At 41.6% G+C, this 25,441-nt stretch overlaps 1 protein-coding gene across 1 annotated transcript in view; it reads left to right on the top strand.

The window, feature by feature from the left end:
• cntnap2a (contactin associated protein 2a) overlaps window positions 1–25,441 on the top strand; it is a 462,042-nt gene that overhangs the window by 211,029 nt on the left and 225,572 nt on the right. The window contains exon 4 of the mRNA XM_049564641.1: window positions 17,549–17,696. Coding sequence (XP_049420598.1) covers window positions 17,549–17,696 — 148 coding nt within the window. The remainder of the gene's footprint in view (window positions 1–17,548; window positions 17,697–25,441) is intronic.

Here is a 25,441-nt window from a genome sequence, read left to right as displayed (position 1 = left end):
ACAGGTCAGAGGATTTCAGACGTCATTTCACCCTGTTGACACCATGGACGAGGAGATGTTATTCGTGGAGGTACGAAACCATAAAATCATATATGATCCGTATAATATATATCGCGTGATTATGCGTGAATTCGCGAGATCTCGTGTGTCCACGTGACTCCCGCTGTCCGGCAGAGCTGCACCACTCTGCACCACAAACGCAGCCGGTGGGTGTTGACGGATGGCGGAGCACACAGTGGATAACCAGTGCAGCCATTACGCATTCCAGTGGAATTCCGGCGTAACTGGCGCAGCCCCAAGGCGTATCATACTGTTGCAAAAGGTGGCTTTTGGCGTTGGTGTCTGACCCCAAAATCACTGACCAAGCAGCAGTATTTGACAAGTCTATTTGGCTAGTGTAATACACTTGACTTTCTTTAAGGTTACTTTGAAGACTGAAACATTAGCCTAGGTACTTAAAGACATAGACCACCCAAAAATCCAACTTTGTCAGCTGCTTTCTTACCTTGAAAGTAATCTTATTAAAAAATGAGTCCATATTCTACAAGATCTTTTCCATAGGTGCTATATGTTTCTTACATCTGAATTAATACAAAGATAGCAGTCACTAGCCTAGGCTTTTGAGCCCCTAGACCGAGTCCTTTCTTATCCATTCATTTTGGTGTTGGGACCAGTGCAGCATCTACAATCTGTTTTTTTTTTTTTCAATTAGACTGTTTTAAAGTAAGAAAACAGCTAACAAATTTAGATTATTGGGTGGTCTATGCCTTCAATATTAGTGTTAGGCACAGGCCTATGCTCTACCTACCTCTTTGGCAGGTTGATAGTGTCTTTGGTTTTGGTACAGCATTGGATGGGTCTGTGTTTGAGTGGAAATGTTGGTCTGCTGTTATTGTTTGTTTGTTTGTGTGTGAGTGTGTGTGTGGGTCAAACTAGCTGGCAGCTCTTGACTCCTCTGTTGGTGACCCCTGACTACAAAAGTTGTTGAGTGTTATGTGCCCCATCAGCTTGTGTAATGGATTTGTTTCATCGTCTCCTACAGATATCACATTAAACAAGCAAGATATTGATATAAGATTCTAAGACTTCAGTTCATAGAAGGACACGTGGAGAAAAAGTTTGACCCTCCGATTGTCATCGTATAATTCTCACTCTGCTGGGAGGGGGATTGTTCTCAAAGGCCTGGCAACTACAGTATTGGTTTTGTGAAAAATAATGTTTTTAATGCCCCACTAATGTACTGCTGAGGAGTCACAATGACATTGATGAATTGCTGTGATAATTAAACCTGCTTGAACAGCAGACGATGCCTAAGAGACTGTCAATACTCGCTTCAAATAATCAGTTACACAATTATCATACTTATAGGGGAAAACACTGCATAGATAATTTATTATTGAGTTATCTCTTAAATATCACAGTAAATAGAGAGTGGAGTTTTTAACTGAGTTTGCTAAAGAGGAATGTGTTGATTAGCAAGTTCATATTGTTTATATCTTGTGTTGTACAAGGACGCACATGCACACACTGGTTTGTTTGACCTTAATGATACATTTTATGATTGAGACAAAACCATCTTTGTTTAGAATTATAACTTCACAGTGGGTACTTGAATGAAAGTTATTTTTTATGTGTCATACACTCTGGTAATAAATAAATGAAAAATAGAAAATCCATCTTATAAATTGGCGGCAGTTGCAAAAATGTCAGTATAACACATGTTTTAGAAAGTTTGAGTACTCAGTGACAGGTAACAATTTGAAGTGTATGTCTTGGAAACCTTTCAAGTGATCATCTTGATGTCTTTTGTCAGTTTAAGTGTCAGACGTTGATTCAACAGTTGCGGCATCATGATTTAATGCGTGTCTCAGTGGGAACATTAAAAGCTGAATGTGGTGTGTAGTGAATTCTGTGAAAGCACAGAAAAACATTCTCTGTCTGACTGCACATTAAAACTCAATTAACTTAACAAACATTCTAAGTCACATGTTCTGTCGACACACTTGTTTACCATAACTCTTGTTTAGATAATGCTAGCAGGCTCTGTCTCACTGTCAGATTATATATTAACGTGGATGAGAAGCTTGAAGCTGCAAGTACACCAGGTCAGCAGACAGTAATGTATGTATCCAATAAACTAGCACAGCCAGTGCTGCAAATCTTACGCTGATACAGGATCTCAGAGGGACGTGTTAATAATGGCTTCTCTCTGGACCAATGAAAAATAGCCCTATATGTGTTTTTTGGTCTTAGGACGATTCTTAAATATGGCATTAGTCCCTGCCACCAAAACTTTTTCCATAGCACTGGCTTCTTTTCTGCAAGGTAGTATTAAATGTGCAGAAAACAAACATCTCTTTTTCATGTTTCATGTATGCATGCCTCTTCCTGTTATGAGGTGTACAGAGGCATCGCATTCATATTCCTTAGTGTGTGCTGTAAACAAGAAGGCTACAACTGTATGGTGATCTTCTGTGCAGCAAAATTATTATTCAGTAGTACATGATGCTAATATTTATAAAGATACCTTAGTACTTAACAGCAGTTAAGTCAGAACAAAAGGGGGGAAAAAATACAAATCTTTTGCTGTAAATTGACCTCATAGAGAAAAAGCATCTCTGAGATTAACAGCAACACAGGACCCAAATAATTTTTCAAGCCTCTGTGCTTGGAAACACATTACTGACCTTGTTATCTTGTCAGCTGGCCTGTGAGCCTTTTGGCTCATGCTTGAGAAACCAGGGCATAAGGCAAGTGAGTTATAGTTGCTTGGACAGGGCTACTAATCTAACACATATCATACAGTGGTATCTGTATTTTGGATCTTACATGTTGTGAGATAAACACGTCTACTTCCTGGTGTCTTTGTAGCCTGTGAAGAGAACTTTTACCACTTGATATAGGGCCAGTTCTTAAAACTAGGTCACTTATGTAGTACAAATTTGAAATTATTTTGCTTTAGTGCCAGAAAAAAAAGCTTCCAACAACCAGAATGCATTGTGCACAGTGTCTTCCAGACTGCTTCCAGACAAACTGGCATACCAGTATTATGTCTCTTCACCAAAGCTCTTGTTGAATTACAGCAAGTTTTTTCTGAGCGGTAACCTTTGGGGCTGAAAAATGAAGCCAACATGCCAATGCCAAAATCTGCAGTCCTCCACTCCAGGTACGAAAACAGTTGTGGTCTCTATAGTTAAATTCCTCGTTCATGACAACTGCACAGGGATGATTATTTATATAACTCACCTGTTTACATTTTATTAAGGCTTCAAGTCAATAGTGTCCTCTGCTTCTCAGTCAGATCCACCTCTCGCTCCTCCACAGCTCCACCTTCTCGTCCAAATATGGTTTCTTTAAAATGGCGATCGCCAAAATGCTGAACTCAAGGCGTCAAAATGGGAGTCCACAAACCAATGGGCGATGTCACTGTAGCTACGTCCATTATTTTTGCAGTCTTTGGCTTTTTCACTCATCATGGTGTATAATTGTTTTGTACCAGTGTTTTAAGCAAATGATATGAGAATGTCGAGGTACAGCTTGTAGTCCAAAGCAAGTTTCTCTAACTGCACTCGTACAGGAGTAGATGTATTTACCTCCCTCCCTCAGTTTTGACTTAAAAAAAAATTGCAGCTTGATTTATTTATCCGTGATATTTCACAGTCAGCTCTAAGAAAGTAAAGCAACAAGAGAAATGAAAGTACAATGCTGACTTTTTGAACTTGAGTGATTTTCCCTGTTGCAAGATTTAAATCGCCCTCTGTGCTTTTGCATCTGATTAAATACAGACATCAAGTGCCTCATACATTTCCATTTCCATTCAGGCATTTGGCTGACACTTTTATCTGGAGGGGCTTACATTAGAAGGAAAGAGAGGAAAGTAAGTGTACATTAGTGCAAGGGTCCAGAAAGGCAACGATGAAGCAAGGAGAAATGAATAAAATTGTTAGTGTAAAAACAAAGATAAGAAGAGCGCTCAAAATATCTTGCATATATGTATTAAAGTGCTGTAAAGGAGGGGTGTATTTGCTGATACAGAGAACTGATCTGGCATTAAAACAAGTCTTGGGCTGCAGTCTTTAGACACTCTAACAGATGAATAAAAGCAAATCTGATTAAGGGCCCGTCCCAATACCCCCCCTTAGCCCTACCCCTTGGCCCTACCCCTACATTTGCACGTTCCCGCGAGGGGTAGTAGGGTCCCAATTCCTTTTTGTGTGTAGGGGTAGGGGGCATAACGAGGGGAGATTTCAGATGCTGACTTGCCAGCAAGGGGTAGACGTTGCCATGGCTACCACCGAGCAAAAGACGGGGAAAAAAGTTAATACATAACATCGTCAGGTTGCTTGTTAGCTAGCTAGCTAGCTCGCACTATCTGACGTCTGTCATCTGTCCTGTTCTGCAAAATTGTCGGACTTTTCACATTACGATAACATGCCAGCCAGTATAACTATGCTGCCTCACAATGTTAGCTGGTTAGCTAGCTAGCAGAAGTCCCCTATCGTCTTTCGTTCATCAAATGAAGCATAATGAACGCGGCAAATGTGATCGGTAGGATGAATGAGACTCCACTGTAGATGCAGGTTGGAAATGTAGATGGCTCGCAGCTTCCTGTTTAAAATAGTTACGTATGCGTGAACATAACTGATGCGGTGATGCAGTGAGTGGTGTCCCAATTCCTAGGGAAAGATTTCTACCCCTACCCCTCTTTGCTTCATTTTGAGAGCCAAGGGGTAGGCCCAAGGGCTAAGGGGTAGTGGACAAGGGGGGGGTATTGGGATTGGGCCTAAAAAGTACGGTGGCCGAGAGAGGTCACAATACACGCAAACTCCAAAAAACCAGCAAATCCACACGACACACGCACATTAAGAAAACACCCCCAAATTCAGAAAGCACATTCATCGATTCCGCAATGCACACACTGCAAATCCTCAAACCACAAGCAAATAAGAAAACACGATGCAAGCGTTTTGCTTCTTGCTTGTGCTGTGAGCATTTGCATCGCGTCATCTCATTTTCTTGTGTGTTGGGAAATGCGATGTAATAAGTGTTTTTATGATGTGTGATATGTTGTATATCTCTCAGCCACTGTAAAAAAGTCCCCATTAGATGCAAGTATTTCTAAAGCAGTGGCTCCTGACTGTTCCAGCCACGGGATCCAGATTTCTCCTTCGGCATTAGTTCAAGGTCCACACAGTTTAATCTATTCAGCTTTATACTATATAGTTTGCTGTCTCTGTCAAATAGCTCTACAGCAGGAAACAGCACTTCCAAATAAAAGCTCTGTGACAGAAATTCATTGTACTTAAAATTGGAATTTGTTTTTTACAAATTTGACATGTTTGCGAGTCACTTGTGGTCCATTTAGGATGGATTCATGACCCACTCTAGGACCACGACCCACCAGTTGGGAACCACTGCAAAAGACCATTTGGTTACAAAGGCACACCACCAACTTCCAGTACTCACAGGGCTACTTGGTGCAATTTTAGCATTAATTGAACACACTACACGCTAATGCACTTCTGCTTCTCTGAGGAGAACCCTTTGTTTTGAAGGACCAAACGCCTCACTCATACATTCATACTGTATTTAGCCAGCGAAACTGCTGACTGCTAAATGTCAGCTTGTAATTGAGTGATTAGGAGGGGTGCTCCAGATCTCAGCAGGGGTGCTACTGTACTGTAGGTTCACTTTGCATTTGTTATGCTTTATATATAATTGCTGTCATTCTTTATTGATGGCATGGACCATTTTCCTTTCCTTATCAAGCCTGTGTGTATAAAGTTTGTGTGAATGTTGGCTTTGCTGTGATGATATCAGGAGTAGGAGAAGGGGAGATATTATGTAAACAGAAATATTTAACTAATGTATTTGCTCTAATTATAGCCGCACAATCGAGCAGGAGCTGCTGTTAAGAAAAGCCTCCCGTGTTTGAATGATGATAGCCTTTTGTTAACTCATCTAGAAATCATTTCAGCCAGACCAATACTCCAACCAAGCCTTCCTGCACTGCATTGGTGGTTCTGTCTTAGTGGCGCTACACATAAATGGCAATGCCCTTGTAGTCATGGTAGTAGACACATTATAAAGGGTAATATTTTCTTTTTGATAACAAGTAATTGCTTTTGCCAGTAACACAAGAGAAACAGGCAGCCGCTTGTTCTGTCATACATGAATGCCTGTTTTTACCATGCATAGATTAACTAAAGCCAGTGCTATCCAAGATGCTATGTAATGAGTCAAGTCGCAGATGGAGATGATCCATAACCACCACCCAAACGGCAACTGGCACCAGCTGATAAGAGAGACTGGGGAGGGGATCAAAGGAGATTATTTACGACAGAGGAAATGAGGTGCACTCGTTTGATATTAATGCAAGGTCTTTAGGAGGTGTAGCATTAAGTTTGATGTGTGTATTAATAGATATTATCCTCTTGTTTTGATCCTGACGTATATTGACCCAGCACATAAATTACATCACATAAAGAGCCAACCAGGCCCCAGATGCATATAAACATGTTCATGCACACACACATTGACTCGCAGCGACTTCTGCTGACCATTTGCCGTCAGCCATTGTAAATGAATGATTACATCCTGCATTAAAGTCCAAAATGTTTGAATTTAACTAATCAGACCACAGAGGAATGCAGTGCTTGCAGTCATGGATACGACTTTTATGGCTTTTTTTTTTTTTCATCTGCATTGATATAAAGTCTTTTCTAACTTTCGGCTCTATATCTTGATCCGCTGCACAGACTTCACAGGACTTGAACGTCAGCCCCTTTAATGTCACTTCACTCCATTCCAGATAAGAGTTGTACGGGAATTAAAAATTGCTGAGTGTGAATAACGAATATGATGAAATGAAATAGATAGAGAGGACACTTCCCAGTGAGCCATGGAAGTCTCCTTTGGTATGACTTGAGTGGCTGCTATGAAATTTTAATAGCGCTGTCATGAACATGAACATTGTACTTCTGTGGAAGTGGACAAGACGTGGCACTGAGGTTTGTGGCACCCATTTTATATCAGCTATGCACAGGTGGTGCCCTACCAACCACTTATCTTTTTTTTTTTTTTTTTTGGTCCATAAGAGTATTAGTGATGAGTGGTGTCTGTCTGACTCATTTTGCTGAATAGAACTTGCCTCTTTCCAAATGGCTCTTGTGGGTCTTACAACTAATGTCAAAGCTCTGGGTGAGTAGGCGGTGTGATGCACGAGGAGGAGTCAAACATGAATGAGTGTAAAAATGCCGGCCCCCTCAAACATCATGTCAAAACACACATGCACTTCCAAATAATGAGTAGTTAGCAGGTGCAGGCAGGCGCAGGCGTTCAGACAAACAGGCCGACTTAGCTCCATGTGGTGTGTGAGGTTTCATAGCCATGCCGGGGAGGCAGTCTTCACTCCATCAGTGTTGGTCCCTGGTGAGCAGAGGGGAGAGAAGGTGCCAAATGTTCACAGGCTGAGTAATGGGCTCTTAAAGCTCTATTCTTTCCTTGTGTGTGTATGTGTGTGTATGTGTGTGTCCCTGTCTGGCTCTCTGTAAAATTAAATTCAATGCAGGGGAATATTTTGCACACCAATGATAATTTAGTGAAGTTTGACGCGGAAATACTGATTATGGTTTAATGCTAAAATGTTTCTTGATTTTTACTGAGGCCTTTCCTTCTTTCGATTACTCCACAGCAATTAATTATCCCAAAATGGAAGTGCATAGAAAAGTATTAGCTTGAAATGTTCTGGAAGTGTTCCTCGTTTTTCAGATAATAATGTATGGGAAGCAAAGAAAAGGTTTTCAGTTCCCTTTGTCACCAGCTCTTTGGGAGCTCCTTTTAGCAGGTGAGAGCAGTTAATGAGAGACCGAACTGAATAGCAGCACTTCGGCACATGGCAATAACGGATAAAAGGGGTTATAATAATGTACCAGCTCCAATAAACTAACAGAAAGCACATTGGAAACACCTTGTCTGCACAGAAAAAAAATATGTGTTAAAGCATTTGATGCAAAGAAATTAGCAAAAATGCACAAAGCAGAAAATGGACGTAAAGTTGGAGTGATGTTGATAGGTTTGCCTTTTATCAATAGGACAGTTGTTGGTGTGAAAGGGGAAAGAGAGGGTTACGACATCCAGCAAAGGGCCGTAGGTTGGAATCGAACCTGTGGCCGCTGTGGCAAGGACAAGATCTTTGTAAATTGGGTTACTGCTCTACCAGGGGAGCTAATGGGTGCCCCATCATCATTATTATTTTGATCAATATTGAGATCCCAATTATTTCTCACAGTTTGTCATTGATTCTAGGCACAAAATCCTTGCACCAAAATATGACTGCTCCTCATCCACAGTGCATCTCCTACAAACAAAATCAGCATAAAACTGTACCAAAACTGTACGCCCCAAAATTAAATCAGCAAGGCACTGCTTTCACTTTTTCCTTCATCTGAATTCAGTGCATCGCCTAGAAGCAAAATACAGATAAAACTGTGTCCAAAAATAAAAGGCTGCCGAAATATGAATATACCATTACAGAGTGCAACCAGATAAAAACAGTGTTTTTTGGACACAAATATTTTGCAGAATGCAATTGCTTATTTCGGTCCATCTTTGGGAGCTGGATGGCGATGTGCTGTACAGTGTTGCTGTTACAGATGTCTGCGATGATGACGGTCAAGGACAGGGGTTTAGAGAGGTATTGTTAGTGATGTCTTTACAAAAAATGATTCTCCAACAGGGAAGTCTGGCTGTTAGTTTAGGAAGTGCTTGATTTGATATGAGTTTCCTATGAGTGGAGCACTTATTTTGAATGTCAGTATTACAGGTGATCACAGTCATTTAATTGTGTGAAGCCAAAATCGTGACCATGATTATTATGTTACAGGAACATCTGTAGAAATATCCTACATATTTGTGAATTCATGTACATTTTATGAACCTAAACATACAAGGTTATTGTCTACCGGTAGTCCCCGGAGACCTCTGTGCCATCCCACTGGCACCACTGGCTCGGCGCACTGAGCTTCAGGGAGCCAGGGATAACGGTGGGCAAATGGGCAGGTGTCAGATCTGGCAGAGCACTGAATCAAAACACTAACACATCACTGACAGTGTGATAATAACATCCAAAATACAAAATTCACCCTCAGTGGTTTATGAAACATGAGGAATAATTTCAAAGCTAGTAAAATCATTCAAAACATAGATGCATCTTTAGTGAGTTTACTGCGTCCTTTCAGATTTTAATGGTCAGGGATGCAGGACACGTACCTAGAAACATCCCTGATGCTGGCAAGAGAAACATGCAGTGCAGTTCAAGTTTAAGGTTCCTCTTCAGGTAGCATTGAAGAGTAATGGTGAATAGTCATAGAAATGAGGGGAAAAGCAGGGGAACTCTCCCCTGGCATAGACAGTATAATATCAGTGATATGAAAATGTATTTGATGCATATAAAACTGGTAACATATCTAACTGAGTGGGAAAGGCATGGATAAACATCAACAGTAATTAGAAGAAATCCATATTTTAAGATTATACTTTTATCAATAATCGAAAGAAAGAAATTGTCAGGAAGAGGGAGAGTCGACAATCAAAACCATGCAAAAAACACTACAGTTGAATCACAAAGAATGACAAGAAAACGTCAGGGGATACAGCAAAGGTCAAGTTCCCCGTTCAGCCTGTCTGAGCTATAGACCCAGATCAAAAGTCCATTTAACTTCTGCCTGCAGCAGAACTTGCTTGTGGTCTCCACCCCTAGTGGGAGGCTTGATTGACTGTGTAGCTCAGAATTTTAATTCTGTGGGCCAAGTGTCAAGAAGTGGTTAGCCAGAGGAGATGAAGAATCTCTCCCATTGAGGCAGCTTTTTGTGTTCAAGAAGGCCTGTTCCCGTTTTGCTGTATTTTACTGACATATAGTTTCAGGCAAGGGACATGAATAACGTAAAGCCTCCCATGGGAGGAACAGTCAGATATTTAAGTTAGAGCATTTTTCACATTTGGGCTAATAAAATGCTTTAGTTTGTTGGAATGAGGGCAGACAAAGCTGTTTCCACACAGAGGAGCTAACTTGTCCAACGGCAGAAGTGCTGCAGTGGGAGATTTGAATTGATCACAGCAGTCTCTGAGGATGGTTTTACATTTAGATGCCAGTAACGCTACTGACAGACAAATACTTGCTATTGTTTTGTTGTATTTTTTAATAAGCCAGTGTTGTAGGCACTCAAACACATACTGTACACAGTCACAGTGACAACATTATTCTACTCTACTTTTTAAACAGAATAAAGGTTACTTCAATCAGGAGAGACTCGCGAGAGAAATTAATATTTATTTACATGTGCCCATAAATTTCCCAGTAAGAGGGTTCCTGGTTCAAATCCAGGGTGGGGGGTTCGAAGCCTGGGTGGGGGAGCCCTTCTGTGTGGAGCTTGTCAGCATGGGTTTTCTTCAGGTACTCTGGCTTCCTCCCACAATCCGAAGACATGCAGGTTAATTGGTGACTCTGAATTGCCTGTAGGTGTGTAGAATGTGAGTGTGAATGGTTGTCTGTCTCTATGTGTCAGCCCTGTGACAGTCTGGCGACGTGTCCAGGGTGTACCCTGCCTCTCACCCAATGTCAGCTGGGATAGGCTTCAGCCCCCTGTGACTCCTGACAGGATGAGCGCTACGGAAATGAATGAATGTGAAAAGTCTTTGGCGATTAGACCCTGTCGTGATCATCATCTACTCTAGGAGGGTGGTAAAGACAAGACACATCCCCCCCCTTTGGAGTCTAGACATTGGTGGTGGTAATGATGATGATGAGATGAAGAGGGAGCTGAGGATCTGGGTGTGAAGAGGAGTGGGCTTTTGATGAGCTGGTCCAGGTGACTGGAGGTGAATGGGGTGGACGAGGGGGCAATAATTCTGCCTAAAATGACAGCTGACAGGAGCAGAGAGGAGAACAGATTTAAAGTTTGGCAGCAGCAACATGAATGGCTGGAGGAGATCGTGGCAAAGTTCTGCTAACCCAGAGAGGGAACACTGATAATCAACTGATTGGTGGAAGTAATGGGAGTGTGATAGAGAGAGAATTGTGAATGAATGTAGCATATGAGCTCAATTTCTCAACACTAAGAATACACTGTAATTCAGTGTTTTTTAATAGATTTTAAAGGTACACTATGCAGGATTGTCTGGTACTGATTGTAAACACGCTTGCCAGCAAAAGTGAAATTAAAAGCCAACGTCAGATTCACTCTCGTTTGGCGTTTTGCCTTGCTATATTTGCATTTTTACAATGATTTCTCTTGGATGCCTGCTGCATATGTTCTGGCACCTGGATGCCACCTTTTTCTGAAGCCCTGACCTTACCTGAGCACTGTGGGGATACACGCCCATAAACTTCCTGAGCACAGACAATAACAAGAAAATAAGAAAATACAGGCAGAGGGCAGAGTCTGTGCAGAAAATACACCACCACACACATCTAGTGGGTCAGCAGCAATGATTGAGAGGGACTTCTTCTGCAGTGGGAGGAAGCGTCTATACATTGTTTTTTAGGAAAATCTTGCATAGTGTATCTTTAAAGATGCATGACTTAAATTTAGCATTACTACAGCTGGTCCTGTGTTGGCACAGTTGAGGCACAAACCCACACAAACACAACCACCCACAGGGTTTCACAGAAACACAAATTTCTCTATGGCCCTTCTGTTTTGTCCTGTTCACTTGTCGATAAAAACAAAAGACCAGACCAGGCCGGACTGATTTCCCCTGCCTCTTTTAGGAAGGAGCACACACACCGACACGCACACACATACACACACACACACACACACACACACACACACACACACACACACACACAATGGCCTCTACTCTGAGCTGGTCTAACAAAGCGTCCTTCAGCAACAAGCAAACACCAGAAAATAGCTTTCACTTGTTGTTTCTCAGTATCTGGAGATCTGTTCTCTGGAAAGGCCTGTCTCTGGCTGTCAAAACAGAGACACACAAGCACATACATCCACTCACACACATACAGATAGATACTCACTGGCACACAAACAGACACACACAGATAGAAATGACAGATGCACATTCAGGAAATGAAAAACATGCAGCCAGGGAGAATAAGTAAGTAACTCCTGCGTTGAAGGGCGGGAGAGCTGCTGAGCAAGTAGATAATGGGTGTGTGTGTGTGTGTGTGAATGCCCAGGTTTGTGTATGGGCACAAGCATGCCAACATGTGTGTGTGTCTTGTTTACATGGCGAGTGATGTGTGTGTGAGAGACAGAGCAGACCACAGGGGTCTTTGTCGACCAGCTGTAGTAAAGTGATTGGCTTGTTGTTTCTTGAATGACGGCAGCCCCGGTGTTCCAAATGCCCAACAAGGACACTGGCTGGCTCTCGGCTTCCCTCATTATTTTTGTTTTCCAAGTTTCCTCTCGTTGCTTTTTCTTTTTTTTTTTCTCCACTGATCTCATGGATTGCTTAAATCATGTGACAGCGCTGCACTGCTTGATTCTCACCCAAAGTTTCCCTGACTAACTACGCTTATTTAAAGTTTTAAAACACAGCGTGATCGGTTTTTAATATTCTTAAACTTAATGCACATCCTCACAGGAGTACAGAAAACAGGAGTAAATATTTCTCACATTGAATCTGCTCAGGATTCCCAAGTGTGTTTCTTTAATGGAAAACTGTAGTACATTTGAAAAGTAGTTTGACAGACATAGCATAAATATACATCAATAAAAGGCTTAAACTTGAATAGAGTAACACAAATCCATTAAAGCGTATACACACGTACAGTACACACACAAACACAGACGTATGCTGAGAAAGAACTAAAAGTTACCTCAGGCACTTTGTGGCCTTTGTTGCCGTAAATTACCTCAGTTCTTGATTAAACAAAACGTCAAAGTGTCTAAGCTCTTAAGTTGCCTAACATTTACACACACATACATAGAGGTAAACGGTCACACATACACACTATATGAAGTGACACACACACACACACAAATTCCCAATTACTCATTGGTTTGCTGGTTAATGATTTGACTCTGGAGGAGAGGGAATTAAATGGTTGACTAAGCAGACTTTTGCGAGGTGTTCAGCATCCACAACTTTTTCCTCATCTCCATCCTCCTCCTCTCTTCCCTATCCTACCTTCTGCCCTCCGCTCTGCATAGTAATGCCTTTGAATTGAGCTGTTCATTCAGCCAAGCACAGATAAGTGCCGAATAGCGGGATGAACACAATAGAGAAATAAAAGAAGGAAGCTGGAAAATGGGGATGGAGCTTTTGGGCGGAGCCGCAAAACGGTTTTGTTCTCTCTCTCCCTTTCTATCTTTCATACCTTGACGGGCAAGGAGAGGAAAGTGTCGGCTGGACAAAAAGAAGTAAAGTCTTCTGCACGCAGTCAGCCAAATCCTCAGTAGATATACACTATTCAGAGTTTTTAATATTATTATTTTATTTCCACCTATGAAAGGAGCTTAAGTGTGATATCAGGTTTTAACGCGGCAGAAAGGTTTAAATGGCAAGGTGGTGTGCGGGCGGCCGTGTGTATGTGTGCATATGTGCTCCGTGTGTGCATGCAGATTGATGCATTTGTGCTTTTTGTGCTTCAAATCCTGAGCCAGCACCACAGGCATTCTGGAAACAGAATAGTGAAGGACAAACATGCAAAAGAGAGCACATGATGTGAAGGAGGATTTAAAAGATTTGACAGAAAAAGAGAAGAGAGATGAGTCTTTGAGATAAAATCTGAGAAATGTACTAACAACTCCACAGGGTGGTGCTAGCCCCAGTGGTTAAAGGAATATTTTAGTTTTGAGGACATTTTAACCTGTTTTCCTTCTTTCAGATTCTCTTTTTATGTCCTGGCATGAAGATTTGTTAAACTGGGAATGTATCTCAGCTCAGCTGCAGCTCTGAGGACACTGCGCCTTACAGCCTTGTCTCAAGTTTTGGTTTTACAGTTTCAAAAGTGCAAAGGAGGTGAACTGAATCTTGACATATATACATTTTTAATATGTCTTTACTAATGTGTAAATTGTTACAGTGGAGTTACACCAGTTGTCAGTCTATGGGAAGGTTTTTACAGTGTGTTTTCCTGCACTTGAGATTTGATCTCACAGAGCTCCATGACCTCAGGAAAGCAAATCTCTCAATTGGACTTTTGTTCAAACTGCATGCAGAGGCAAAAGGAAAGCATCCATGAGTTTATTTGATTCAGGTGTGTAAGAATAAGTCAAAAGTCCCACACAGCCAGGCTGTTCCATAAACTTGTGAATGTGAATTTGATGATCAGTACCCTTTAGAGTGCGACATGACCGATGGTTTCCCTTCTCTGCATTAATCTCTATAAACAAATGGCCAATATTTTAGTGTTGCAAGTGTTCTGGTTTTTGTTGTAGTCCAAGTACGTTTTAGCGGGCTTTGGTTGCCTGTGTGGAGAGCAAAAGAGGTGGAACACAAAAATGGAATCAGAACCCAACGGCTATTGCCTGACGACAACTTTTGCTTTTTATTAAGGTTTTTACTAATTTATCTGCATTCATATGATATCTGTTTGTAGAAATCAGCTGAAGTGTTGTCTGAGCCTGTCTCAAGTTGCTCATCGAAGTGCAAATAATGATCATCACACAGAAGAGGATATCTTTCCCTGGATGTCCGCTGGCTACACTACTACCCCTGAAATGTTGGCCGTCACCTCAGAGGCTGTATCGCAGTTAGACCAATAACCGATGGGTTCTGAAATTGCTACTGTATTAACTAGAAATGTAGTTTTTATGGCTGGTAACACACACAGAGTATGTGAGTGAGCAGCATAGCTGCCCTTGAGCAAGTCACTTAACCCAAAACTTCAGGACCTGTGCACCTGCAGAGACTAGAGGCTGCAGTTAAAGTACACTGAAGGGCTCCCTGATGAGTCATGTGGAGCTGTGTGAATTTGAAGCAGGGTGCTAATAAAAAAAGCGTATGTGTTTGTGCGCTCAGTTAACCTTTTCTGGATAAATAAAGATTAAAAATGAAAGTGAGGAAGAGGCACAGAGGAGATAGAAGCACCATTCACCTCATGTCCACTCCCCCGCCACGGTGGAAGTTCGCTGGCTCTGAGCTTAGTGTGAACTCTTGACCATCTCCTCCTTTGCAGATAGCACATCTTCAGGGGTACGTACTTAGGTCACCGAGGAGTCAGCTCATTGCAGACAGTCTAAGCAGAGCTTAGACTCATCCACTGCCCTGCCCACTTCATGTCTTATCTAGCACAACACATGGCTTTCTAGTGTCTTGCTCTCATCTAGTTACCTGCTAGGCTTTTAATGATGCTTCTCTCCAATGGTTTGTGCCAACTCCTCTGTGCATATGTGTGTAAGAGAAAAGCATGGGGAATGGGATGGTGGTGTGGGTTTGTTTCAGAGGGGGAGAGAAAGCACAGAAGTGAAAACAGTTCAGGGACTGTGGTTTAGTGGGTGGTTAGAGGTTCTCTTCACATTGTGCCAGGTCAAGTGAAGGAAGAGACATTGAGCAGAAGGAGCAGGCGAGAGAAGGAAATAGAAAAGAAAATAAGAAAGGAGTTTGAAGAAGGAGTGTGTTAAACAGTGCATTTTTGGTGACTTTGTTGGTACTCTAGTACCCCTTTCAACAGTCATGGGCTGGCTAGGCTTGGCTTGGCTTGGCTTGGCTTGGCTTGGTTTGGTTTGGGCCATCAGCCCAGGGCGGCAGGGATTTGCATTTTCATTACAACAATGCTACCCACTTGAAGGTGTGTCTTCAACTGCTGACGGCTTGTCTTGAGTGGTGACATCTAAAGTCAGTGGCCTAATCCACAGTTTAAATACCCTGTTATTTTTGATGCATGTGTTTTTCCACAGCAGGGCAGGTAAAAGAAGTTTACCTGTTGGAGGTGAGCTGTTTGCAGAGGTTCAGAAAGAGCCTGTTGTCTGAAGCTCTTCATCGAATATTTCACTGTTGCTGTTTCTGCTTTCACTTTCCTCCCTGCTGTATCATTAGACTTGCCTTTTGTGAAGAAAAGCCACTAAGAAAGTTCTGCTAATTCAGCGATAAACACACTTAATTTCCTGTAGATTCTTCACAATAAAACCTCCCATTATTTTGTTATATAAAAACTTTTATTGTGAAATAGCAAAATAAGGAAATGTTGAGTTTTCCAAACCACAGAGATTCAGTTAGAAGCTACAAAAGTGCTCATTTTGTAACACACATGGCTTGTTTTAGGGGAAGAAGTGGGGTTGTTGGGGGTAGTTGCGGTCTGCAAGATGTCATCGCTACCCACTTGAGGGCCTGCTCTTGAGAAGGTCCATCTACGGCGCAGCTTGGTGTTGCACGGCACGTCTGAACTGACAATGGAAATGCAAATCGGTGGAGCCAAAAGTGACAGTAGAAAAGGCCCATAGATTCCTTTATATCCATTACTATACAGGAAAAGATTAAAAGTAACATTAAATATTTTACATTTAAACTGTCCTGACTGAGTCAAAACATGTTTACAGCACGTTCCTGCTCTGCAGCATAAAAATACAGAATCACATTACAATACAGAATAAAAACAGAAACACAGACGTTACAGGAGATTTTCTCTGTTCTGTCTTTTCTACAGTGTGAATAAAAATACATAAATATTATATGTATAAATTCAGCTGCCCCTCTCTAACAAGATTTATCAGTGTAATTGCTGTACCCAGTAGGTCAGTGTCACTCACTGTGCCACAGCAATGCAGAAAATAAGTTGTGAACACAACAAGAACGAAACCCTGAAAGTCTCTACTGAAGGCTTTTAGAGTGGCCAAATGTTGTTCTTTTCGTGCACGACTGCCATTAGATGTCTCAAGAGCTGACAAATTGCCAAATATAGCCTGGCGATTTCAAATCCATACCACTTTCTTGTTGTTGCCTGTTTGTTCTTCGCACACTATGAACTCTCTTTGCGTCATGCTGCCTTGCTGTTGCTCCAGACACAGCAGGGATTCTTAAAGTTAAACTTTGTTCTTTAATGGTGCATGTAAGCAAAGTGTATTGATGTGATTCTACACAAAAACATCTATGTACTTTATTATATGTGCATAGTGAAGTAAATAACTGAACAGTCACATTTGTTTTGTTTGTATATGGTACAATGTGTTGTGTTCTCGAGGCTGATATTTCAGAGGCTGCTTTACAGAATGAGTTGAGTGCAGTGTTATGACAAGGAACTGTAAACCTCATCAGTCACAAGCCCCTGTGAATCTTGCGGGAACCAGAAATCAGCCTAAATATGAGATGATGTGAGCAGGGACTTTCTTACATGCACTCGGAGTTGAATACAATATGCAATTTCCTCTTCAAATCCCCCGCAGTCAGATTGTCTTATGGTCGGCATATTAGATATGTAGACTCATAATTATTTTGTATGTTTTGTGAGTGTGCACCTTTAGGGCAGGATGTGGTGAGTGGAACAAATACTCTTGCTCCTAGTCCCAAAGCTGCTTGTTTGACTTCAGGCTTGTGTCTTTGATGTATTTAATTTTGTTGTACGTGTGTGTGTTTGTGTTCGCAGGCCTTCTCTGGGAACTCCAACTCGGAGAGCTCAGTTCGCCATGAGCTGCAGCAGGGAATTGTGGCGCGTTTCCTGAGGCTGGTCCCGCTGGACTGGAGCGAGGAGGGACGGATTGGCCTGCGCATAGAAGTCTATGGCTGCTCCTACTGTGAGTGCAGACAAACAAACAGACACACAGACACAAAAAAACATTGAACTAATAATATTCACTCCAATACTTTGTACTTATTTGTACTAGGGATGTCAATGGTTAGCTGCAAAGAATATTTTAAATGCTTATTCATGTTGGTCTATAGGTTAATTTTGCTACTCTTCAGTTTACTGTACTGCACACCAGCTTGGTCTGGTGGGAACTAACGTTAGCTAGCACCACTGTTGTGGAAACATCAGGCCAACTCTCTTAGTCTCCCTTTAGTAGCAACTTCCACAGCTGAAAATTCAAGCCAGTGTGGAGGTGCCAAAAACTGCAGTTCTTTGAATGGCCACTTGAGGCTGACTCCAGGTGCCAGTCAATCCCCACAGACACCAGGTCCCCAGGAATGCTGCTCAGCTTTACAGCCAATTTTTCCCAGTGGCCACTCGTGGTATTGCAGCAACAAAAATCACCCGCGGCCCAAAGAGCATTTACCCCATAGACCACCAGTGTAAGACACGTCTATAAAAATGTTGATGGTGCACCTCACACTGCAAGCAAGGTTAATTATGACTCTTTCTATAATAAATTTTCAATCCAAGGAGGTTACATATTTGAAAAACTTTCCTGAAGCTGAGAAAAGCAATTTAAAAACCAATGATGTCATCATAATTTTAAGTCTACTGGCCGAGCAAAAAGTTGAGGCCGGTGCTAGCAGGAGAAATACTACTGTGCATATTCAGTGCACTACATTCCATGGAAGTAAACCCTGAAGCTAAAACGTTTTTTGGTGCAAGCACCAGGCAAGCAACGTCATAGGACTGAACAGGCGCTATTTAGCCAATGGGTATCTAGGTATTTAAAATCTATAATAGACACACAAGTGAAAATGCCCAACTTTAGAGCAGAAGTTAACATGTTTGCAGCCTGGTACAAAAAATGGTTTTGGTCTTTTTCGCTAATTTCCCCCTTCATGACTGAACAGGAGGTGAAATGTATATAACTCACCTGTACATTTTATTAAAGCTAAAAGTTATGCATAATTAAGGGCGGGCTGCTTCAGGTAACAGGATGTCTGCTGGTAAAGTCCTCAGCTCCTTAGTCAGATCCCTCGCTGCTCCACAGGGCTAGCCTCTCGCCCGATTATCTTCTGGCTCCAAAAACCAAGATGACAACAGCCTTAATGCCAAACTCAGCTTTACAATGGGAGTCCACAAAACAATGGGTGATGTCATGGTAGCTACATACATTATTTTTACAGTCTACGGTCTTCCCCCAGGGTTGACCCAGTGAGTAAGTGACTCAGTTTTGAGCTGCTAACCTTCTTTAGCATTGTTAACTTCATTGTTAGCTCTGTTAGCACGTTAGCAGCGCAAGCATGATTAGTTGTGCTAACATAGTTAACAGTGCTAAAGGGGTTTTGCGGCTCAAAATGAGGCCGCTTACGTACTGGGGTTACGTATGGGGAGACTGGAGGATATCAACTATATTTCTGCTCCAACGCTGTACTAGCAGTAATCACCGCTAGCTAGCTCCCACCTGACTTGGGTGGTGTGCAGTGCACGGTGGCCGCTAACCAGCGGAGACAAGTGGGTGCTATGTTTGCATATCTTAACGTGGCTAGCTGGCTGTCTGTCAGCAAAGTTGACATGTTTACATCACAAAACATCTAAATTTCACCACCTCTAAACTGATAGCGCTTTGAAACACGGTGCTAAAGCTCACTGGGTTAATAGCGTGCTGAACTAAAAGGAAAGGCCTCTTGTAGTTCACAGTTTAGGTTTTTGTTTTGTTTTTTCCTTAACAATCAACAACAATCAACCAGTTAGTTACCAGTCAATGGGTGTCAGGCTTTCAAAAGCAAACTTAACCAAAACTGACACCTCTAATTTGTATGTGAAAATACTGTCATACTTCTAACAAGTATTGTTAACATTTATAATTAGGGATCCAGGAGGAGAGCGTAATGATGGTTTGTTAGCTCCAGTCATGTAACACTGGTTTTTTATTATTTTGAGCTGAATCTGTTCATGAATCAAACACAAACTCTGAGTGAAAACTTGCCTGGACACACACACACACACACACAAAAGAAAAGAAACCTCCATGTGCAGAAATATGCAGAGCACAGTTGCAAACTGAGAGACACACACAGATGCACACACACTTACACACTGTCTCTTGCTTTCGAACAAATGTATCATCCAGGGAACTGACTCTCTTGCATCCTCTTGCTCTCATCCTATTAAAGGCCGCCAAATTGATTTTGATAACAATTTTCAATTAAGGCTCTGCATAAATTACTGTTATAAGTGACACACGTACATCTTTCATTCCAGAGATGCGATTACACTGTGTGTGTGTGGGTGTGTGTGAATACAAGGGCATGTATTGCATTCCAGTCAGTCTCCATCCCTTTGATTATATTTCCCTTGTTTCATTTCCTTCCCATGTTAAAAGAAAAGCAAGTCAGTAGTGATAAGGATGACAAGATGTGGTACACACACACACACACACGCACACGCGTATGCACAGATGCACCAAACAATAAAACACAGAAATCCAGCCCACTCTAAGTTATATCCATCACCTGTCCCCTCCAACAAAAACACTCCTGCACTCACAAACAACTTTGACAGGGAAATAATTCACTTCTAATACATGCGACTGCGTTTGTGCGCAGATAAAGTCAACTTGTTGAGGCTGCTGTTTGTAACCAGAATAGCTTCTACCCTTATATTCTCTAACAGCGTTGATCTCATTGATCTTAATTTGGACTATAAAAAGTGCAAACAGAATTTGATTTTGGAAAGTCTGCCTTGTTATTTAATGTCACGGTTCCTGAAAGGCACATTTTATTTTAAGCCACTTCAACTTTAAATAGTGTCTCACAGGTTCACCATAATAATGCTGTTGTGCCTTACTTTTCCTTACTTTTCAGGGACAATAAAGACGGTACACATTTCCAAAAACATCTGTATAACAGGAAGCCTCAGACCTACACAGAAACACTGAAGCAGATAGCAAACAGGATCACTGCCCTGATCACTTTAGAATTTATGAGCATGATTTCCTTTTCCAAATGCAGTATAAAACATGGTATTCAAGTGAGACGCCACGAGATATATTTCTCAACTGTGGTGGAAGAAATGTAGGAACAATCAATAGCTCACACAGTGAAGCTGGGTGTCAAGCACCAGCGGTTTTGTGAGCTGTAAACAAAGTTTTGGCAGGACTGAGTAACATACCAGAAACACAGTCTATACTATTTACTAGTAAGTATTTCCAGAAGTTATCAGTTGACTTTAGACAACAAAAAAGTTGGTAAATTGAGTTTGATCCAAGTTTGCTTTTTAACACCGACACATCAGTGTGTTTGTCACGAGCTTGCTAAATGTAAAAGAAACTACTTAGACTGAGCAAAGACTAGATTTGATGTAGATTTGATTTGACTTGATTTGTTTATTCCGCAGCTTCTCCACCGACTTGTCAGTAGTCTTCAAACAGTGCGTCTGATATTCATATGGCTTCTGCAGTGGGTCTGTTTAAAGTAAATATCCACTGGCTGCCATCTCAGTGTATAGGAGGATCGTGCATTAAAAATGTCATTACTTTGAGTTACAGTTTGCTTTGCTTTCCTTTGCAGTAGAGCTTAAAATTATATTACACCTAATTACATCTGTCAAGGAACAGAACAAGGTCCAAACTTGCTTTTCAAAGGAGCCCATTAGTTTGCAGGATCCATAAATCTAAATTTTCTCTCTATAAGAAAAATCCCCTTTAGCCAGCCATATACCAAATACTAAGAGATACAGTACACCAGAAAATATGCACCCCAAATCCCCCCGACATACACAACAACAGAATTAGACCGAGGTTTAGCAGAGTCTGGGCATAAAAAGATAATGAGTTTTACTTTTTCCTGCCTCAACAACAACTACTGCTGACGTGACCTTAGCTGGCGTCTGCTCCAGTGGAGCTGCTCACGGGCCAGTAGGAGAACGCTGTGATTACGGTTAACTCCCAGATGTAAGTGGGTTTCAGCCGTGTGAAATAAATCATGATGAAACGGATCATGTGTGCTGTCTCTGGCTTTCCATTCTTAGATTAGAAGAAGACACGTTTATTTAAATACGTTTTGGGAAATGGTGTCATTTCATTCAACAGGCAGACACACAAACAGCATTTAACAGGCAGTGTTTGAGGTAAACAAGAATGCTATTGAAAGAACATATTTATTCAGAGGATGAATAAGTATATAGAGTTCTGTGTTTCCGACAGATATGAATGTTATTCACCGCATGCTGACAGATGAAGTACGTAATAAATACACACGATCAGGTGAACACATGCTTACAACTCCGGTATCAGTGATAGCTCAGAGACAGAGAGAGACATTTGCATATGCACACACACCCGTACGTGCACACCCACACTCCTCCTGGTCGGGTGCGTCATCTTTCAGAGTTGTCTGTCAGCTGTGTTTTGAAGCCCAGAGTTATGATTATGCTGTCACTGCTCCTTTCTTCAGCATTCAGTCATAAAAATGCAAACCCGTACGTTTGTGTGTTCATCTACCCACCCTTAACTTCCCGACTCCGGTTCTCTTTGAATCAACTTCTCCTAAATGTTTTCCTGCTTCCCAATCCAAAGATGAAAGAGAGAAGTACAGTGTTGGGCAATGACAAAAGAAAAGAGGATGAAAGAAGAAAGCACAAAAGAGAATTAGTAGGAGGAGAAGGAGGCAGATAAATATAGATGTTATGTTCCCGGCATAATCACCAAATATGTTGGTTGTAGATGATAATTCTGGGTTTTGAAAATGTATGATAATTAAATGCAATACCATATTATGACTCATCTAGGACTGTGCAATGAAATGTGTGTATGTGTCTGTGCCAGAGCTAGGGGCTATAAAGGAGTCGTGAGCCACCATGCTGTGGAATTTACATGCTCATTTCCATTTTGATTAACATAGGATCAACAGAAAATCAATTATTTCATAGATGAGTCAGGAAATAGTGGAGCTGGTACGTGAGAGAAAGAGAAGTCAGATGGAAACAGAGTACAAATTTAATTTTCTATACACACCAATCACTCTCATGCAAGTGGAATTCCAAATGAATGCGAGCATATTATATCTGACTATTCAACCTGTGGCCCATTTATGCCAACGATACTCGAAATCTGTTGTCAGGATGATGTATCGCCGTCATTATCTGTCGAGTCGAAGAAATGTACTTATGTAGATTTTTTTTATGGATAGCATCTATTTCTGGAGCAGGACTCAGGCCAAACACATAAACAGCTAAGAGAGCATCATTGTAGCCTTCAGGCTCTGGGGTGCAATAAGTATACACAGTATTACAGCGCAGGACTGAGACCAACAATTCTTTTTAGTATGGATAAATCTATGGATTATTATTTTCCATTTTTTATCATCTTGTCTGAAGAATATCAAAAGCATGGACAGAATTTATACCACCACATAAAGTAAAATCTTAAATTTGATTATAGTTTCTTACCGAATGCAAACGGCACACACATTTTCTAATAACATGAAAAAGCACTCAAATCCTTCAGTTTGGTAAAGGTAGGTCACACTCTGAGTGGCCTGCTTTTGTGCTCACAGCCACCTCATTTGCTGCTTGCCCAGTTTGCCCATGTTGCCATGGATACAATTTAACATTATAAGCACTACATGCCAGTTGAGTGCACCTTCAATTGGCCCTGACATGATGCAGGTGGCATCTCTGTGGTATTTCACTACACTGGCTGATTTCATGTCTTTTTGTTTTATTGTAAATTGCACAATTAGGCAGTTATCCAAAGTGACACATTTAGAAGATACATGTGTAAATATGACACTTGATATTTTGCCATTTAAAGTGGAGCATCATTATGAATATATTGTATAATCATTATTACATTAAAAGAGTAACTCAACCTCCGAGTTTTGGCTGAAGTGCCTCTACCCTGGAAAATGCCTGAGCAGGGCTGGGAGGGGCTAAGACACGCCCAGTTACTTCTTCATGCACATAGGAGACGAGGGGGGAAGAGGGGAGGCTGATTAATGATGAAAGCTGCCACCTTATACATCATATACATCACCTGCCACCAGAGCTCTCAATCTCAACCTGAGCTCGATGGGTCCCAAATAGCCCGACAGGTTGGACACCAAGTTCATGCTAAAAATATGTGCTACTCCCTCTCGTTCTCTCCCTGCCTGTGGGGCAAGAGGAAGCAGCCAGTTCTCCATGCCGGGCTCTCGGTCCCTCCATGTAGGCCTGAGCAGAGAGCTTCGCTGGTGGGGAAATACAGTGTCAATGATCCAGCTGGTCCATTTTCTGCTTGAGACGCATGTGGCTTGCTCTGCCACACAGCCGGTTTGTCCCTGGCGTTAGAAGGTGATTAGTGCTTTTTGGGAGGGGGTCAGGCTTGGTCGGGCTCTGGCTCAGTATTTTATGTGATGATCTCGGATTGGCTGTGTGCGGGCTTCAACTTACATGGGTTGGTTTGGTTTGGGTTGTAGTTTTGTTGGCCTGTTGAGAACCCTACCTGCTACCAGATCAGCTAATAGGAAAATTCCATTGGAATAGCCAGGTTCAAACCAGTTGCCGTATATGTTTATACTACAATACATAGAATTCAAATACTTTGCACTAAAATGTAAAAATTAGGATTTGAGTCGATCAACTATACTACTAAGTACCCACATGCATTGGTTTTCAGCTGAAAAGGTGGTTTGGGGTTTAGTTACCAAGTCTAATATCTCACCTAATGAATGTTAATGCAACTACAAGACACTTTCATTTTATGTTAATTTTTAGTAATGATATTCTAATAGTAATAACATTAATTGTGGTACCATATGTTGTAAGTATATATTAATTTATGATAGTATATGTATGTGACAATAATAATCATATGTGTATAATAACAGTAGAAGTATGACTAATGATAACAGTAGTAGTAGGAGGCAACAAGCAGCACCACGGCAGCAGCACAACCCCCACACACCATCCAGGCATGGCCGCGATTCGAGGGAACCTGTGAGACAGTGGGGCACAAAGGCTCCGGAGAGGAAGCCGAGTTAGTGACCTTCAGTAGAGCCTAGTTAGCGAGATGCAGTAATAAGACATAAATCTCAACTCAACTCAACTCAAGTTTATTTATAGAGCACTTTAAAAACAACAACAGCCAAAACAAAGTGCTGTACATAAACATAAAAACTTAAGACATAAAACAAACAATTAAAAACAATAAAAACACTAAAGAGCAGAGTCTCATGCGGAGTTGAAAGCCAAGGGAAAAAAAAGGGTTTTAAGACGAGTTTTAAAAATGGACAGTGAGGGGGCTTGTCTGATGTGCCAAGGTAGGTCATTCCAGAGTTTGGGAGCAGCAAAAGAAAAAGCTCTATCCCCTCTGAGTTTCTGCTTGGACCTCGGTACCTCCAGAAGCAGCTTATCAGCTGACCTGAGGCACCGAGCAGGAGCGAAGGGATGGAGCAGCTCAGAGAGGTAAGGCGGGGCGAGACCATTTAAAGATTTAAAAACAAATAAAAAAATCTTGAAATGAACTCTAAAGTGCACAGGCAGACAGTGGAGGGAAGCCAGAATGGGAGTTGGGAATGTTAGCAAGTGAAGAAGAACCAATTTTAAGAAACTGAGGAGAGAGAGAAGGGGCTGGATGTATTATAGGAGGTCCCCCGGCAGATTAGGCTTATGTCAGCCTAACTAGGGGCTGGTCCAAGGCAAGCC

The sequence above is a fragment of the Epinephelus fuscoguttatus genome, linkage group LG21 (genome assembly GCF_011397635.1).
Source record: "Epinephelus fuscoguttatus linkage group LG21, E.fuscoguttatus.final_Chr_v1".
NCBI classification, from domain to species: Eukaryota; Metazoa; Chordata; class Actinopteri; order Perciformes; family Serranidae; genus Epinephelus; species Epinephelus fuscoguttatus.
This window is presented reverse-complemented; position numbering and strand designations above follow the sequence as displayed.